Source organism: Olea europaea, chromosome 17 (assembly GCF_002742605.1).
Source record: "Olea europaea var. sylvestris chromosome 17, O_europaea_v1, whole genome shotgun sequence".
In the NCBI taxonomy this organism is placed as follows: Eukaryota; Viridiplantae; Streptophyta; class Magnoliopsida; order Lamiales; family Oleaceae; genus Olea; species Olea europaea.
The window spans coordinates 9,525,778-9,544,688 of NC_036253.1; the positions used below are offsets into that span (position 1 = coordinate 9,525,778).

General features: G+C 32.7%; 1 protein-coding gene across 3 annotated transcripts in view; it reads right to left on the reverse strand.

Moving 5' to 3' along the window:
- Positions 1-4,937, reverse strand: part of LOC111366241 (cell division protein FtsZ homolog 2-1, chloroplastic-like) — a 7,111-nt gene extending 2,174 nt beyond the window's left edge. The window contains exons 1-5 of one of the 3 annotated variants that reach the window (XM_022986957.1): positions 4,725-4,937; positions 3,631-4,323; positions 3,248-3,292; positions 1,673-1,972; positions 413-503 (exon numbers count right to left, since the gene is read on the reverse strand). In XM_022986957.1, the coding sequence (XP_022842725.1) occupies positions 413-503; positions 1,673-1,972; positions 3,248-3,292; positions 3,631-4,212 (1,018 nt within the window). In that variant the 5' untranslated portion in view covers positions 4,213-4,323; positions 4,725-4,937. Of the gene's footprint in view, positions 1-412; positions 504-1,672; positions 1,973-3,247; positions 3,593-3,630; positions 4,327-4,724 lie in introns of all 3 variants that reach the window. The other 2 variants (XM_022986955.1, XM_022986956.1) reach the window with 2 other exon arrangements.
- Between the last annotated feature and the right edge of the window lie 13,974 nt (positions 4,938-18,911).

Here is an 18,911-nt window from a genome sequence, read left to right on the forward strand (position 1 = left end):
GGGGGAGATTCTAGCAAGATGGGAAGGTGGCTAAAAACTGCAAGTGCGGGAGAGAAGAGCCCAAATGGGCACTATAAAATTCAAAACGAGCAGCCAACAAGAGAAGAGTTCGCTCTTTCATAATTGCTTGTAAGCAGATGCGAAAGAGGCTAGAACTGTCTTAAAGAATTGGACTAAGGACGATAAGTCAGAAGAGCTGATCATAATTATTGGTTCATCCACTGGTTCCAAATTCTTCTCTGTAATTGATTATGAAGATGGGAAATGCATGTCGAAGTAAGGAGGCACATTTTGGCAACAGCCTTGGGTGCCACAGTATGTCTCAGCCCCAAATCAATCAATCTAATTCTTCGAAAATTGTTACATTATTTTTATCAAGGTAAGGAAAAGTTTTAAGGCATTCAGGCCATACCTGTAGCAGTTCCTATCCCCATTAACGAAGACCCTGCACTTGCCATAATAGCTCGCACGTCAGCAAAATCTACATTCACTAAACCCGGAATCTGCAAAAAATGATAATTGTCAACATTTATTAACCAAAAAAAGATCTCGTAACAGTTATATTATAGAAACTAATTTATTCTTATACAGAAAAATTTTGACCAGCATGGCCATTTAAGTTCAGATAGATGTAGATGAGCCAGACACTGTGCAGTGCGAAACGTATGATTATTCAGGTAAAATCGAAACTGAACCACCTCATTATACAAACTGAAGATTTGATGTTCTGAGAAGAATAACAATAAACAATACAATGCAACAAGAAGCTAAGCCTATTCCACAAGGCTATATGAATTTTTTCAAACATAAAACATAAGCATTTTAAATTAATTTAATATTTATATTTTATAACTATTATTTTAATGAAATTTAAAAATTATATAAAATATATATTTTTTTCAAATTTCCTAGTAGTAGGGTTAGGATATGGGTTCCATATTTTCAAATTGGTAAAATGGTATTTGAGTCATTTTATTGTAAAACTTCAAAATATGAAAGGTGCTCCTTATAAGGCTAGGCAACCATGTCTCAAATGAAAATTGCTTATAATAAGCAGTCTGTAGACAAACGAGCTAGTGGTCTCATAAACTAAAACCATGTATTAGGTAGATTACACACCAAAAGCCGTCATTTGGATATGTCTCATAAGTTCATCCATTACTCAAACAAAAAGATAAGGACAAGGATAAATCCTTGATATTACTCGTATTTTACTAGATCTCGCACTCTACTACTACCTTCAAGCCCTTGATACCATGACTACTCCATCATAAATAAAATTCAGTTACATTAAATCATGTGCATCTCCTCCACATGTTGCGCAGTGCATCATTAAAGTAACGAATCACTCTATCAGCCCCATTGCTAATATTTGACATACACAGAAAAGTTGCAGAGAAAGAATGTATTTACATGATCAGTCAGCAACCTTTCTAGAGTATTTCATCAAGTAAAGAATAACCATATTAATGAAGCATAAAGATACAAATAGCAGCATACTGCTGATAAATAGGAAATAGTTTCTAGAAATAAAACCAAAACCTTTCTTTGGAAATCAAGAAAAAAAATAATGCAAGCCCCAATCAAGCACAATCAATATATGAAATGGTATATAGATAATTATCCACCCGTAGAGGTTGACTTTCTTAGGCATGTATTTGAGTGCCCATACCGTAATAATGTCAGAAATGCCACGAACTCCTTGTCGAAGAATATCATCAGCAAGATTAAATGCTTCTGTCACCGGGGTAGATGCGGAAACTGCAGTAAGTAATTTATCATTTGGAATGACAATTAGTGTGTCAACATTCTCTCGTAGAGCTGCAATTCCTTCCTGGGCTTGAACGGTCCTCCTTCGTCCCTCGAAAGAAAATGGAGTTGTGACAATGCCAACAGTTAAGATGCCCATTGACTTCGTAATCCCTGCAATTATAGGAGCTCCCCCGGTTCCTGTTCCCCCACCCATGCCAGCCTGATTGGAAGTCCAAGGTAAGAGAACGAAACGACGAGAAGCAAGTCATCCAAATCAATACTGTTTTCTTGCTTAGGTAAATGTCCACAAGATACACATAAGATTAGGTTCAACTTTCTTTGCACCTATCAACCATGATTATTTGGGTTTTCATGCACTTGAGATCAAATTATTTACTTTCAAACAATTCTATACATGACACATCTATATTCATCATTTATCATTTTGAAATAACTGAACACGAATTCAATAAAGATACAGTCAACCTCTCATATTATTGTAGGAACTTGCTCATAGCTTCCTCAGTCAAACTATTTGTCATACGTTGCTGCAGAGTGTTGATTAGCATTTTCCTAAAATAAAATATGGTTTTTCTAAGAATGACAAATGCACTCCAAAAGTTGATATCTAGGTTCAAGTGTTATGAGATCATATATGGAGCTCATAGTTTATGTTTATTGATTATCAAGAATAAATCTATAAATACAAACTGTACAATCAACCTTCTTTTTCAGACGATTGGCAAAATGATTATTAAACGAAACACGTATTAAACTGCAAAACTAGGCCACGTTAATAAATTAAAATGACAAACTCAAACACACATTAAATATGCATTATCTAAGAGATTGCAGATTGCACATAAGAGATGTGCCTTAAACTGAGTTCCAAAAAGATTATCAAGTTCACAACTTTAGGAAACGAATGCAATAGTGTTATTTCAGGAGAAACTGGATTACATTCTATCCATGGTCAGATATTTGATGAATGACAAGCATAAACATTTAGATATATGAACCAAATAGAACGCTTCTGACCATAAATCTTGAGTTTTTTTTTTAGCAAACCTGCAATTCCATTAAAACAACGTCTTTGAGAGTGAGCCAACAATTAGGTTCCAAGTTCACCGCCCAGTATAAAACTCAAAAAATTCATAAATTATCTATATGACTTCACTTACTACACATTCAACTATTAACTTTGAGAAACAAATTTACTACCTCAACTGAAACTATAATGATCCTGTTCAATCAGTTACAGATGTTTAGAAGGAAATGATATTAGATCTCAGCGCTACTAGGACCAAAGGTAGGTGCTATCAACCATCAAAGGAAGAATCTCAAAGCTAGTGATAAATATGCAGAACACGTTAGAATAGTTTTACAGCTAGAAATCCTAATAAAAGGAATAGAATGAAGATAGAAGGTCCTGGACTTGAATAGCAAACGATTTTGCTACAAGAAAATTATTTGGCCAAAAAATGCTGAAACTTACAGTCACAAAGACCATGTCTGCTCCAGAAACAGCTTTCTCTATAGCCTCTTTGCTTTCTTTTGCAGCATTCATCCCAATATCCGGTTTGCCACCAGCACCAAGCCCTCTGGTCAGCTCTTGGCCTATTTGCAACCGCTGCTTAGGAAGTACAGGTGACATTCTCATGGCCTGGATATCTGTGTTAACAATCCAGAACTCAACACCCGTCATTGCACTCTCTATCATACGGTTAACTGCATTAGATCCCCCACCTCCAACACCAATAACCTTGATCTTAGCCTCATTGTAATTGTTCAAACTATGGGAATCGGCTGGGCTCTCCGTCACGTTTTCACTTGAACTATCCTGTCTCGGATTGGTCATTGTAGTGTTTGTTCTATAGCCTCTTTGCTTTCTTTTGCAGCATTCATCCCAATATCCGGTTTGCCACCAGCACCAAGCCCTCTGGTCAGCTCTTGGCCTATTTGCAACCGCTGCTTAGGAAGTACAGGTGACATTCTCATGGCCTGGATATCTGTGTTAACAATCCAGAACTCAACACCCGTCATTGCACTCTCTATCATACGATTAACTGCATTAGATCCCCCACCTCCAACACCAATAACCTTGATCTTAGCCTCATTGTAATTGTTCAAACTATGGGAATCGGCTGGGCTCTCCGTCACGTTTTCACTTGAACTATCCTGTCTCGGATTGGTCATTGTAGTGTTTGTATCACCTCTAAGCATTGAGATTTCAGGGTGTAGATTCAGAAACGGATCCCTACTATGAAATTGATTAGCACTGTGAGAATTGGCTGAGCATTTAAACTGAGAGGGACTCGAACCACTCTTTTGACCAATACTTAAAAGCCCATTTTTCTCGTCAACCATTTTTAAGGGGCGAACCCTTCCTCCAGAGGCAGGTACCCCCCTCAGCCTTCGACTATCCACAGGTATAAAATAAGGTGATGTACATGTCGCCATTACAGGAAAAACTGAAATCCAAATCGGTTAACCTGCTTATAACCCTATATACAAAAACCCAATTGACAGTATTTTCCAGATTGCGGCCTAGATTTTCTGTTCCCTTGTGAACTGCTAAATTAAAAGCCAAAGAAAATGAAAAATGATATACCATCAGAATAACCCTTGCAAAAATACATACATACAACCTTAAATGAACAAAAATAAACAATTACAAAACACTTAAAACTTAAGTCAAATTCAAAGCAAAAGCTCATAATAGAAATTTAGGGAACCACCAAACGAAAACAATAAAAAAAGCACAGGAAAATTCAAAAATTTAGAATGCATTAACAGAAACCCAAAACCAAAAAAAACCTTAAACCCACTAAAAACACTCCACATGGGTTTATCAATACTGTAGCATTTAAAAAGAAAATTAGTCGAAGTAATGAACAAACAGTTACGGCAAGTAAATTCACATAAATCATAAAAATGAATCACAACAAAGAGTCTAGATATTTGCTGTTTACCTGAACCGAGAACAGCAATCACAATTCAAGAAGATGGTAATGCACACTAGAGATGGGTTTATTTAAGCAGAATTTCCTTCGAGAAACTATCTTTGCCACTTGTAGCATTTCTAGTTTTCTCGCATGCCTTCAATTTTTATTTTTCGTTTTACGGAAAGGGAAGAAATGTGTGAGAGTGCGGGCACGGCAGGACTCAAAAGGAAAAATAAAAAGATCCCTTATCACCTGGGGTTTCAATTGATTGGCTGGTTTACAATGGTTAAAATGTCCATTATAGATGTTGAAAAAAGATCACTTAAAAAAGCTAAAATCAAAGTTAATAATTAATTTTAATAACATTCACAAATTTTCAACTTTATCAGAATTTATTATAAATTTAATTTAAATTACTCCGAACTAGGCAAAGTATTTTTTTATTTAGCCCTTGTTTGAGCCTCATATTGGAAGAGAGAATGAATTTTTTAATAGTATATTGATGGAAAATATATTGTTAAAAAATAAAGAAAAATTTCGAATTTGCGTATAATATTACTTTATTGAAAAATGTGTGGTTGAAATGATATTAAAATACTATTGAAAAATACGTTTTCTCAAAAGAATGGACTCAAACAAGGGCTTATTATAAAAAAAGTTCTTATTTTAATGAGTTAATATGAGAATAAGGACCGTTTATATTATCGTTATATTTTCTTTTCTTAAACAATTTTATAATTTTGCAAAAGATTCTGAATTTCTAATTATAATACTTGTGTTTTCATCCTTTTTGTCGTTCTCGTCACAGCCTTCCATTAATTAGAGGGAAAACTGTAACGATGATCCTTAATCTTTTCAATTTTTACAGACTTTATTTTAACCTTCATTTTGTACCAATAAAGGTCTTTGATATTTCATAAATATGCAGCTACAGTCCAAATGGATGTAAATTTGACCATAGTTGACCAAAAAAGTGTAATTTGACCAATTTTGACTAAATTGAAAGGGGTAAAATGGTAAGTTTAAAATTACCATATTAAATAAATAAACAAACAAAAAAATTAAAAAACTAAAAATATAAAAAATATAAAAATGGGTTCTCCTTCACCTTACCCACCACAGTTAAAAATCAGCCACCTCCATCGCTCGCTACCTCCAACACCACCACCAACGGTCATCTTTTTCACCAACATTTGTTGGGGAATACACCGATTCAAATATGCATATTATATTCACAAAATGTAACTTACACGTTCATGAAATCAAAACAAGGTTTCGACTTGTAGAAATGGAGTTTGAGAAACTAACCAATGATTATCGAATCTAACCATTTCCATTCTTGAATTAAATCATGTGATTCTTCATATCGAATCTTGCATAAACTATATAAATAAAATTAATCATTTTCTAAAATCAAGTAGAAATGAAATCAGAAATAAGAAAAAATTAGATGCAAGTGATGCTATTGGTCGAGACGAGTATAACTCTTTTCTTAAGATGAATTTGCCCCGCATCGGTGCTAACGGTTTTCCAACAATCATCTCCCATAAGAGCACTCCAAATGACTTCGACTAGCGAACTCGAATGAAATTCCTTCTCTACCAAGAAAATGCATGAAAATGCTATAGAATTTAAAAAGGAGAAAATTGCAAGAGGAAAATGAATGTTCAATGTAATTAGTGTCCCCAAAATCATGTCCATAGGGTCCTATTTATAGATGTAGAAATAGTGCAAATGAAGTAGTGTGGCCAAAACATGCATCCTTTCGAAAAGTTACAACACTTTGCCAAAACCTGCATCCTTTCGAAAAGTTACAACACTTCATTTCTTCCAACTTTGGACCGCAATTTTTCATTCATCCGGAATTGGTTTCGAGATTTCAAATATACCACGACAATCTACTCGACAAGTAAAATAAGTCGGTCTATTTATTTTTGTAATTTGACCATCGGATCAAGTCCGAAATTCGACCGAAGTTGACACAAAGTCACACTTTTTCATTTTCCCAGTTTTAAACTTAACCAATTTTCGGTGAATTTTTGAACCAATTCCAACAATCTCCCACATGAATTGAAATTCTAATATGCAAATGTAATGCTATTATGTGATGCAAGTAGAGAGAGAGAGAGAGTGGAAAGCCACTGCATCGAGGATAGTAGCTTCTGGCCTTGAATGTCCCGTAGTGAAATACTATCGGATTTACTCGGCTAATTGGTGAACGTAATGTCTTGAACCATTCAGCATTTAGTGTTAGCTAAGACAACGATACCAACACAATGTCTTCCCTAAACCGTTCATGGTTCTCATGACTTGGTTCATTTTGACCCTGAACCCTTCTTGATTTTGCAAGTGTTTAGAGAATTTAAACCTTGAATAATTCTCATTGAAACGGCCCTACTTCACACTTACACAAGTGACCTCCTATTAAGAGTATTCTGCCATACTCCACTTGACTTAATTAAGATATATGAATCATTAAAAGATTATCTTAACCTCTTGCAACTCTGCAGAAAGCACTTTAATATCATAGGAATGAGTTAAGAAACTATTTTCTTAGTACTTTATGTAATCCTCATAACTTAGTTGTCCCTTTGAACCAAGATCTTGGGATCTCCAGTCAACAATGTAGGGTTACCATTACAAGGACTCTAATGTAGTAGGCTTTACCTCATTCCCTTCGATATGCAGTATTCTTGATCTCTCTTAGTAAATCTCTTTAAAGGTACCACTAGTTTACATCATTGAAATCAACTGCTTAACGGTATTACGTCTATGACTTATACGTCTAGACTTACCATTACTTGTGACTTAATATATTATCAAATATAGCTAGCCAACGATCGATTCATTTGATAGATACAAATTTTCGCCACCAAGAAATCTTCTAAAGCTTTATCAATTTCCAAATACGGTTAGAGGATTTCAATCAAACACTACAATAGTCAATCACTTTTACTAGTGGATTTCAGAATCATGGGTATTTAATATCATCATTGAAACATTACCTTTATTTTGAACTTTATGAATATTCTTCAAATATTTCAATTGTTCTTGCATATCTAAACAAACATCATAATCGGCTTTACAACCCATTTCATCTACTTTAAACTTAGTGTATATCATCCTTAATTAGTATAAGGGTTTTCTATCTTTCCACCTTCATAAATATATTTCTATAATTATAAGATAAAAGCAAATGTAACTGTTAAACTGAGTTACCTACAATTCCTTAATTAAGAATACATATGCAATCTAGTAACGTTGCATCCATAAGTTTTAAACTTTTCATTCAAGTTCATGAGCATTTATGATAATCCCCCACATCTTTGGGTTACAATTGAACTTAGGGTTTAGTAACTCTTTCATAGTTCAATTTATTTATCTTTAAGATAATATCCATATCAAGTGCTTCATGAAAGTCTAAATACTTTCAAAGTAGTGGTCGTTGACTCACAATTTATTTCAATTAAAATTACATATAACGTATTTTAATCCAATTATTAATTTGATCATTCAAATTAAATCAAGGCCATCATATATACCAACAATGCTTTCGAAGCATATACCAACTTAATTGATCCCACAACTAAAGTCAATAAGTTGTGTTAATTGCACAAAACAATACGCATTTTAGTGCAGTGTAGTACAACAATGAAGAGGGCCAAGCATCTTTGCTTACAAGAATTGAAACTTCTCCAAACATATGCAACTTCTGACATTTGTGACATTTCACAAGATAGTATCATAATAAGGTAACTATTCATCTTATTCACCGTATTCCAACTTGAATGGATGACAAACATAAGTTGGAAAGTTGTCCACCAAATTAGGCCATTTTGACCAAAATGTTAGTTCGAAGTCCAGACCCTTTTGTGGGTATATGGTGGAAAGAAACCCATTTAACGATATCGGTGGGCATTAAAATGCGCCTCCTTATGTGAGTAATATATTTAGAAATTCTCCAAATGAAGGAACATATATTTCCCTCCATGCACATGTATTTGTCAAAATAGAATAATACTTACATGCACCGATTAGTGACTATCAAATAAATTCACGATTGATTATTACCTTCAAATAATCTAATGTATTTTAGCATGTCCATGTAGTGAATATTCTACACGTAGTCTCTGTACTACTAGATGACAAAATGTTCCATCAAATGATTTTGATTGAATACATACCAAATAAATTCACTATTTGGAATTCACGTCTCATATGGCAATTAATATCTTCAATTATACAAATGACATTTCAATTTCACATATTATAAAAAATGTTTAAAGTTTCCAGACTTATTCAGAAGCTCATGCCTGTAATATATTAAAAACTACCCTTGTGGATCTTCCAAGAAAACTATACAATTTCGGTAACTAATCCACTTCACGTGATTTGGACTACCATATGACGCCCAACAAAGTTCCTACTTAATAAACAAATAGGAACTATTAACCAGAAGTAAATAAGAAAGAATCAAACTTTTACATGCATCCATTCAGATTTCATCATCATATTTTAAGAAAAGGAAATAGATACAGTGCTTTGAAAATTAAACTGCCTTGGCATGAAGACAAAAGAACTCATGCCATTTCATTTTCAATTGCCAAAAAGAGATGAAGAAAACTACTTTAAAGTAGCAAATTAATTCAAGTCATCACCAATAACCGTCTTCAATGCATAATTTGAACAGACACAATGCAAATTCAATAAACTGCCTTTAAATGAATTCTTTAATTTTAAAAACATAGAACTAAAGAGATACTCAACCTTTGATTAATTTCAGTTGCACATATGAAAAATACATGGTCTGTACCTGTCTTCGGAATTTTTCATGCAATATAATGATTTCCATTGTAATTATATAATATAATATGCACATCAAAAAAAAAAAAAAAAAAAATCATCTTAAGATTGTTGGGGAATACACCGATTCAAATGTTTATATTATATTCACAAAACATAACTTACACGTTCATGAAATCGAAACAAGGTTTCGACTTTCCGAAATGGAGTTTGAGAAACTAACCAATGATTATTGAATCTGATCATTTCCATTTTTGAATTAAAACATATGATTCTTCATATCGAACCTTGCATAAATTATATAAATAAAATTAATCATTTTCTAAAATCAAGTAGAAATGAAATCAGAAATAAGAAAAAAAATTAGATGCAAGTGATGCTATTGGTCGATGCGAGTATAACTCTTTCTTTAAGATGAATTTGCCCCGCATCGGTGTCAACGATTTTCCGATAATCATCTCCCAAGATACAACGACCACGTCAAGCCATAGGAGCACTCCAAATGATTTCGACCAACGAACTCGAACAGAATTCCCTCTCTACCAAGGAAATGCATGAAAATGCTATAGAATTTAGAAAGGAGATAATTGTAAGAGGAGAATGAATGCTCAATGCAATTGGTGTCCCCAAAATCATGTCCATAGGGTCCTATTTATAGATGTAGAAATGGTGCAAATGAAGTAGTGTGGCTAAAACATGCATCATTTCGAAAAGTTGCAACACTTGGCCAAAACCTGCATCCTTTCGAAAAGTTGCAACACTTAATTTCTTCCAACTTTGGACCACAATTTCTCATTCATCTGGAATTGATTTCGAGATTTCAAATATACCACGTCGATCTACTTAACGAGTAGAATAAATTGGTCTATTTACTTTTGTAATTTGACCATCGAATCAAGTCCGAACATTCGATCGAAGTAACACCTTTTCATTTTCCCAGTTTTAAACTTAACCAATTTTCGGTTAATTTTTGAACCAATTCTAACAACACTTAATCACCCCACCCACGCCCCAAACTGCTCTGCCTATACACGGCAAGCCAATTGCAGCATCTCAAGAAGATCCTTGTACAATTTGGACCTATCCCTAGTCAAATTGGTGGCAGAATAGATCCACCCGTTGATCGCCAGAGGATTTTTTTTCATATATACAATGAAATATAGTTGAAAAATATGGGTGTAATGGTATTAAAATCACGGTTACTGGCAGCAAAAGTGCATAGGCTTAAAGACAATTATCGGTGACCTAATTGGGATAGCCTTCTTCAAATAAGCTTCTATATTGGTTTTAACGGTGGCCCCAAAACTCTAGTTTTTGGTCTATAGAAACATAGCAGCCCGGTGAAGCTCTAGCCGCCGACTTCTGGTGTGTTTCAAAAGACTCATTTTAGCCTTGAATTAGGAGAGCCCAATTACCATTTTTTTTCTTTTGGAAGAAAATGCGAGAGAGCTCAAATGCAGTTTGGGGAATGGGGTGGGATGAGTGAGTGTTGGTGAAGAAGATGACAGGTGGTTGTGGTGTTGGAGGTAGCGGTCGGCGTTGATGGTTGGTTTTTAGCTATGGTGTGTAGGTTTGGGTGGGTAGGGTGAAGGAAAAAACATTTTTTATTTTATTTTTTTGGGTTTTTAATTTTTATTTATTTATTTAAGGGAAAATTGCAACCAAGGTACCAAATCTTTCGTTTATTAGCAGACTTTGTCCAAACCTTTGATTTGTGACCGTGAATACCAAACCTTTAAAAAATATGCAGCTCAAGTCCAAAATGACGGTTTTCGTCTGTTTGACCCCAAAATTCGTCAGTTGACCCCAAAAATTAAAACTCTGATTATTTTTTCCAAATACAGCAAGGGCAATTTGGACATATCTCATTTTCCCTATTAAATTAAAAATTAAAGAAGCAAAAAGAAAAACCATAACCTCTCACCCCATCTCCTTCTTCCCCATCCCCCTCACCCCAAAGCACTAAGTATCACCACCACCTAAAACCACCTCCGGCACCACCACCTTTGGCACCACCAACTCAACATTGGTCCCAACGCTGCCTTAAAATCAAACATCACCACCCCCTAACATTTCACCGCCAAAAATGAATCGTAAGAGAAAATCTTTTCAATATCTGGCTAAAGATCTGAGATTGCTTCGTAGAGATCAAGTGCACGGAACATTTTCTCTGGGGATAATATTTTCTTGGATTTCGCAAAATTTTATGGGAATCCAAATAAATTAATTGCTGCATCTCTCGAGATTTCTGCAAAGCACGATTCTGCGATTTTTTCGGAGGAAGAAAAGACTGAATCACGGAGAATCCTCTCGCCGTAAAACAGATTTTTCACAGCAATTTTGACAGCGTGTAACCAACTTTTGATTTTCGCTTCAAGAACATTCCGATCCATTTTCTGAATTTGAGAAGGGTTTATCTTTTCAACTCCCAAATTATACAAACTCTCATCAATTATTTATTTTCTGATTAAATCGTATATTCTAACGCATTCTTTTCCATAACCAGATCCAATCATACAATCCACTATGCTCTTAATGTGAAACTACGTCATTGTTGGGGAAAGAAGGAGGTTTGGTTTTGGGGGGACGGGGTTGGGGAAGAAGGAGTTGGCGTAGGGGGTTTTGATTTTCCTTTTTGCTTTTTTAATTTTTAAGTTAATAGGAAAAATGAGATACGTCCAAATTGCCTTTGCTGTATTTGGGAAAAATAATCAGATTTTTAATTTCTAGGGTCAACCGATGGATTTTGGGGTCAAACAGACGGAAACCGTCATTTTGGACTTAAGCTGCATATTTCTTAAAGGTTTGGTACTCACGATGGCACAAATCAAAAGTTTGGGCAAAGTCTGCTAATAAACGAAAGGTTTGGTCTTCGACTGCAATTTTCTCTTTATTTAATGTGGTAATTTTAAACTTATCATTTACCCCTTTCAATTTAGTTAAAATTGGTCAAATCCCACTTTTCTTGATCAACTAACGATCAAACATCCATTTAGACTATAGCTGCATATTTATGAAAGGTTAAGGATCTCCGTTGGCACAAAATGAAGGTTAGGGTAAAGTTAGTCAAAATTGAAAAGATTAGGGACGCTGTTGCAATTTTCCCTTAATTAGAATATTTTATTCTTAATGATTGTCTAGGAGATGTATTGACCTATCTTGATTATAACATTAAAGTTTTGATTAAAATAAATAAGTTAATCTTCTTTATTAACAATTGAATTTAAGTTATTATGGTATTTAAAACATCCAATGATAAATTAATTGATCGTTGTTAAAAAATTAAATCAAGACCATTAAATCGGACTCACAATAAAGGTCAAGATCGAAGTTAAGTCTTCAAAGCGTTCAAGACAAAACCTTAAGAGCCAAATTTCAAAGAAAAAATTAATATAAGAGTCTAAGGGTCCATTTTATTGCAAAGGTAGAAAATGCGAACCAATTTCATATAAGTTGAAAAAGAAAAAACCATCAAAACCATAGGAATGCATTTTTCATGGAATTGGCAAAAAACATGCTTTAAGTGTTTTTACCTTGAAATTCGAATTTCATTTCTACTTTCGTATCAAATAGCTAAAGTAAAAAATGAATTCTTCAGATGTGACATATCCTATGGAATTCACTCCAATCAAATGGACCCTAAGAACCAAACTTCAAAAAAGGTCAAAGACTGAGCTTTTTAGACCAAATGTAAATGTACTAATATTTTGATCATTAGTAATAAATGGTTAAAACCCACCAAAAGTTATTTTGATTATCACTTGCATAAAATATTTTAATCAAAGGTAAGGTTGATTTTCAAAATGATATTTGAACTTAGATTTTTATTAAAAAAAAAAAAAACTACGATCAAAGACGGATGTCCGGAAATCTCAACGGTCAGATTTTTTATCGTTCTAATTATGATGTCCAACAACTATTTTTGACGACGTCCACACCCTTGTCTGAACTCCTAGAAAGTTTTACTCTCTGTTCATAGATTCTCCTTTTTGCATTCATTAAAAGTTTATTCAAGTACATTGAAGAGAAAAATATTTAAGCACCAAAGGTTTTTTTTAATTCATTAAAAGGTCATTACGTTACATTCATTTCCTCTATTTTTTTCATATAAAAAAACTATGATTGATTGAATCCATCTTTTTAATCATCAAATTCATAAAAAATTTCCATCTCTCTTTTGGTGTTCAACTTATTGCTATCATTCATAAAAAAAATAGATATATTTTGAGAAAATTCTTGAACTCACATCGCATCAATTTCTTCTACTTCTCTAAATCAAAATCTTTGATTGATTGAACCAAACTTGAAAAATTAGCATATTCATTAAATTTTTCATCTCTCTCCTGGTACTTAATTTATGCTATTATTCGTTCAAAATGAGAAATATTTTGAGAAGGTTTTTTGACTTATATTGCACTTATTTCTTTTTTCATCTTCTCATTGAAAATTTTGATTGATTGAATCAAATTTTTAATTATCATATTCATAAAAAAATTTCACCTAACACTTTAGCTGTCATTTATTGCTATTCTTTGAAGTATTAGTCTCTCTTAGTTCTTCATTTATTTGTATCATTTATTAAGAAAGAAATTTCATGGTAAAATTATTACTTAAACTTGTCGGTCATATTGAGGTCCCGTGAATATTCAATAAAATAAGGATTAGTGTTCCTTGTTTGAAGTCACTATGTAAGTTATATTGAGGTCCCGCGAAAGCTCAATATTATAAGGATTGGTGCTTCTTATTTATAAGTCACCGATGGTGTTATAAGAGTTTAATTACACCATAAGTCAATTAAAATAGTGAAAATGTATTGTTCGTGATGAAGAGCTTGGTAATGAAGACGTAAATCATTGTCTTGTATCGAACCTCCACAGTTATATCATTGCATCATTTCTATCCTTTAGCTTATCATTATTTTGTTCAAACTTATTATTTGATTGATCTATTTGCTCCTAGCTTGCTTGATATTGTTTTTCGACGAAGTTTTTATAAACAAATTCACCCCATCTAGGTTAGTTATTATTTCTGAGAACTTTTTTGTATTGTTTCTTAAAATTTCTCAACCTTGCTTTCCGAAATCGAATGGAATAAATTAGCCATAAATATTGCATAGCTTCCTTGTAACGCGTAGCCAGCCTTTTGATCTAAAGGCAGAACTCTGCGTATATTCATTTACGATCTCCTCTACCATCATTTTTAAGAAATAGAATTCATCTTTTCCCATGTATTCAGTGTAAGGCAATAAACTCTAGTTTCTTATATAGGTGAAATGTTCAGTTTTAAGGAATAATGTATGATCAAGATTTCGGTTACTGTCGTGTGAAAATTATGTAGTACTGTAGTAGATTGCACAAACGGACTTAACATTATTGTTCATGATGTTTGAATTTTGAAAGCAAAACTGAGTAATATTTGATAGATTATGCATTGTGCTTTGAAATATCTAATCAAGATTTTAGATACCGTCACATCTAGATTATGCACCATTATAGTAGATTATACGAACGCTTGATATTGTTGTTTGTGATGTTTCAATTACTTAAATCATCACGAACTGCGGACGGCACAATTCGAGGAATACAGTTGCTTCAAACTCTAACACTCAATTGGAAAAAAAAATTTAGTACTCCCAGAGGAGGAAATGCTTACTACTCTATCACTATTTATTGACATATGTATTACCCACAATTTAATTGAAAACCAGACATAGATACACATATACATATCAACTAAGTAGTGACATAAGTACTATAAATTTTCTCATTTTGCCAATATAAAATCATAAGATGCAATGACCTTGGATAATGTTTTCTCCATACGAAAAATATAGCAATACGAACCATAGTTTAATCTGTTAAATAATGATAAAAACATCTAACAATAAGGAAACATTTGGTGCACAACGAATGCAATAATCCCTGACCCTAATACAATACATCAATGTCTTTCACTGAGAGTTCCCTAGTCGTTCTTTAGGCTTGTATAGCCATAACTATCCTAGTAGCTTAATCTCTGAAGATTAAATGTGCAGTCGATACATGTGTACGGTTATTTAAATGTGATTTTTTGTATATTGTAGATTTTAAATTATAAATTTCAGTTTATCTACGTACATATTTTAGATTCTAACTTATGCTATAATCAGATGAGTATTCTTTTCAGATTTATTACCTGTTTATTGGTTATTATTTGACAAAATTTTTCTTTTGAATAATGATTTTTTAGAGAACGTGTAGTTAAAAAATAAGTTTTTTTAAATATTTATGTGCAAAATATTTATTTGTAGTTGAAGATGAGTATGTAGAATAAATAATTTTGAAATAAGGGCCTGTTTGATTGCACGAAATTTTCCATGGAACTTGGAATTCGAATTCCAACTTTCACTTTTGGCCTGTTTGATTGACAAAATTTTTCAGGGAATTGATTTTCCATGAATTTCTAGGTACAACACCGTAAAACATGATTTTCCACCTTTTATTTTCCTGGGGTAGGTGGTTTTTAGTTTTTCACCTTTTTTTTTTAATTGTTGGCAATGTGAACAAATTCTAAGAACAATTGTAAAAGAAGATATCCCTGAAATTGACAATTTTCATTTAAAACAAAGCCAAATGAACACCAAAATATAGATGATTTTTGGATCTTTTTTTTTGTTGGCAATGGAAACAAATTCTAGGAACAATGGTAGAAGTGGATATCCCTTAAATTGACAATTTTCATGTAAAATAAATCCAAACGAATACCAAAAAATACTTTTACTTCAACATTTTTTAGGTAGAAATTTATACCAATCAAACACAATAATTTATAATTCCCAGAAAAACAATTTCTAGGTAATTCAATTTTTTGAAATTCATTTTTTTCCATTCAAATTTCATTTTCGCAATCAAACAGACCCTAATAGTTGCCAAACAGGGGCTTACTTTAATCAGAACTGCTTAGCCCCTGTTTGAGCCCCATTATATTAAATTCTCTTACCTTTTATTTTTCTCTCTCCTATTTTCAACCATACAATCTTTCATAAAATAATATCACGTAAATAGAAAACTTCTCATTCTTATACAACCACTCATTTTTCAAAAAAATACTATTCTCCCCATTAATTTTTCCACGTAATGGGGATCAAACGGGGGCTTAGTATGTTTATGCTTTGCAGTTTGGGGTTTTAGTAAGTACAAGAAATCAGATTTGTAATTTATTTCATGATTATAATAAGTACAGTACCAAGAGTATTATCATGTTTCAAAATTAAAAATTAATAGAAGTATATACCAAATTTTCAAGTAAATATAGATAAATTAAAAAAATATACTCTCTTTTTTTTTTTTTTTTTTTTTTTTTTTTTTAAACTCTCCACTAAGTAAGTTATTGGCTCATATATTTTTCAAAGCCTTTTTCTATTAGGCAGCAAATCAGTTTCTAACCGCTCTGGAAAGCATGTTGATGTCCAGGTTGAGCCACACGATCTGTTACTTTGTACCAATCATTTACACCTACGAGGAAATTACAAAAAATGTCAATTTTGACATAATCTTTTGCAAAAATGTCCAAAATTTTTTAATGTCCATTTTTGCAATTATTCGAAAGAGAGTACCCCTAAGTAGCTTCCATGAGAAGTTACATTAAAATGATATTCTCGACATTTGAAATGTCGCTCTCGATATTTGAATTCGTTAATATTTCAAAAGCACACATGTCGAATCACAATATTAAATGCTATCGATATTTCAAACATTGTTCTCGACATATTAAATGTCTAGAATGACATTTCATTTAGAACATGATATTTCTTTACACTTTAAATGTTGTTCTTGACATTCTTGTGTCTGGCATTAATTGTGATTTAACATGTGCAATATGAAGTTATTTATTCGTTCATTAAGGATCACAAATTCGATTTCTCCTACCAACACTTTCTCGGTTAAGCCTGTCGCACCGGACCTGCTTAGTGCAGTTTATCGTGGTTTGTAGGCTATTGCATTAGCTCGATGGTTTACCCAATGCGCGCCCGAAGGGTAGCGGCTACGAGTTCTCCCATCATTAAAAAAAATAATAGAGAATTTGGTACAAATTTGGCAATTTTTGCAAAGATTATCAAAAATGGACATTTTTAAATTAACATATGTAAAATTGGACATTTTTGCAAATGCCCCTTTACATATATGGCATACAATCAATACTTTTGGGGTCATATGTTCATTATATGTTAGATAAGACCAATGATTTGAAAATCGATCAAGGCATCAATCAGTAATAAATAAATAAATACACAAACAATAAAATACTATGAAAACGATATATATATATATTTTTTAATTTTCATATTAATAATTCTAAGTAAATCTATCTTTGTTTAATAGTTCATTATCCTGCAATTATTCTCGATAATTCAAAAATTAAAAATCAATGTGTTAAAATAGTTTGCTTTGTTAAACTGAAATAGTTTAAACCTATATGAAATGATATCTAACATTATTATGTTAATAATTAAGTGCAGTTTAAGTTAAATTTGAAAATTAAATAAATATAAAGATGGAGGTGAATATTACAATTTAGTTAGCTGGGATTCAAAATCAAATTAGTCAATTAGACATACATACTGGAAAATGATTTTGATGTGCTATTTAACATTTTTCCTATACCACTATCCCACATTGAAAGTTTATGAAACTATTTAAGATGAGTGCATGTATAAAAGGAGTATGACATCCAATATTCCTCTATGGCCTTTGATTGTAGTGTATGAGACCCTTTCATGAAGCTAAAATTAAAAATTTTTAAATTAAAATTGACAAAATTGCAAACCTGCCACTGGTTCGCTAGTTTACAGCTAAATCGGTTCATTCAGTGGATTTTAAATGGCTATTATTCTATAATCAATTAACCGAACATGATTGGCCCGATTTTAGGTCTGGTTCTCGATTCTATCAGTTGAACTAGTTGGGTTGGGCTGGTTTCGACGACATTGTATAAGACATTATATATCACATGTTCATATAGAAAGTGAGAGGGCTCGCTTCACTTGATAGGGCTTAAGTATTGTTTGGATTATTTTTGTAACAGAGTTGGGATTCAAATTAATTTTGTTTACATATTGTTGTGTGTATATTGGAGGGACGAGTGATCCCCAGATTACTCCATGTGCCAGTGGTTGGGAAATTTTTTTTTTTTTTTTTTTTTCCAAGTTTGATAACGTCCAATTCACAAGAAAGACTCTGCTGGTGCCAAAAAATATATAAATATCTTCATCAGCTTTTAAGGGGTTCGAATATATATAAGTTGAAGTGAATTATTTTTCTTTTTCTTCTTCTTCTTCTTCTTCAATTTATTTTATTTTTTTATTTTTTATGAACACGATCAAATTTCATTAATAGGTGAAATTGCTGGTAGAAAAACACAAGGATAACAATA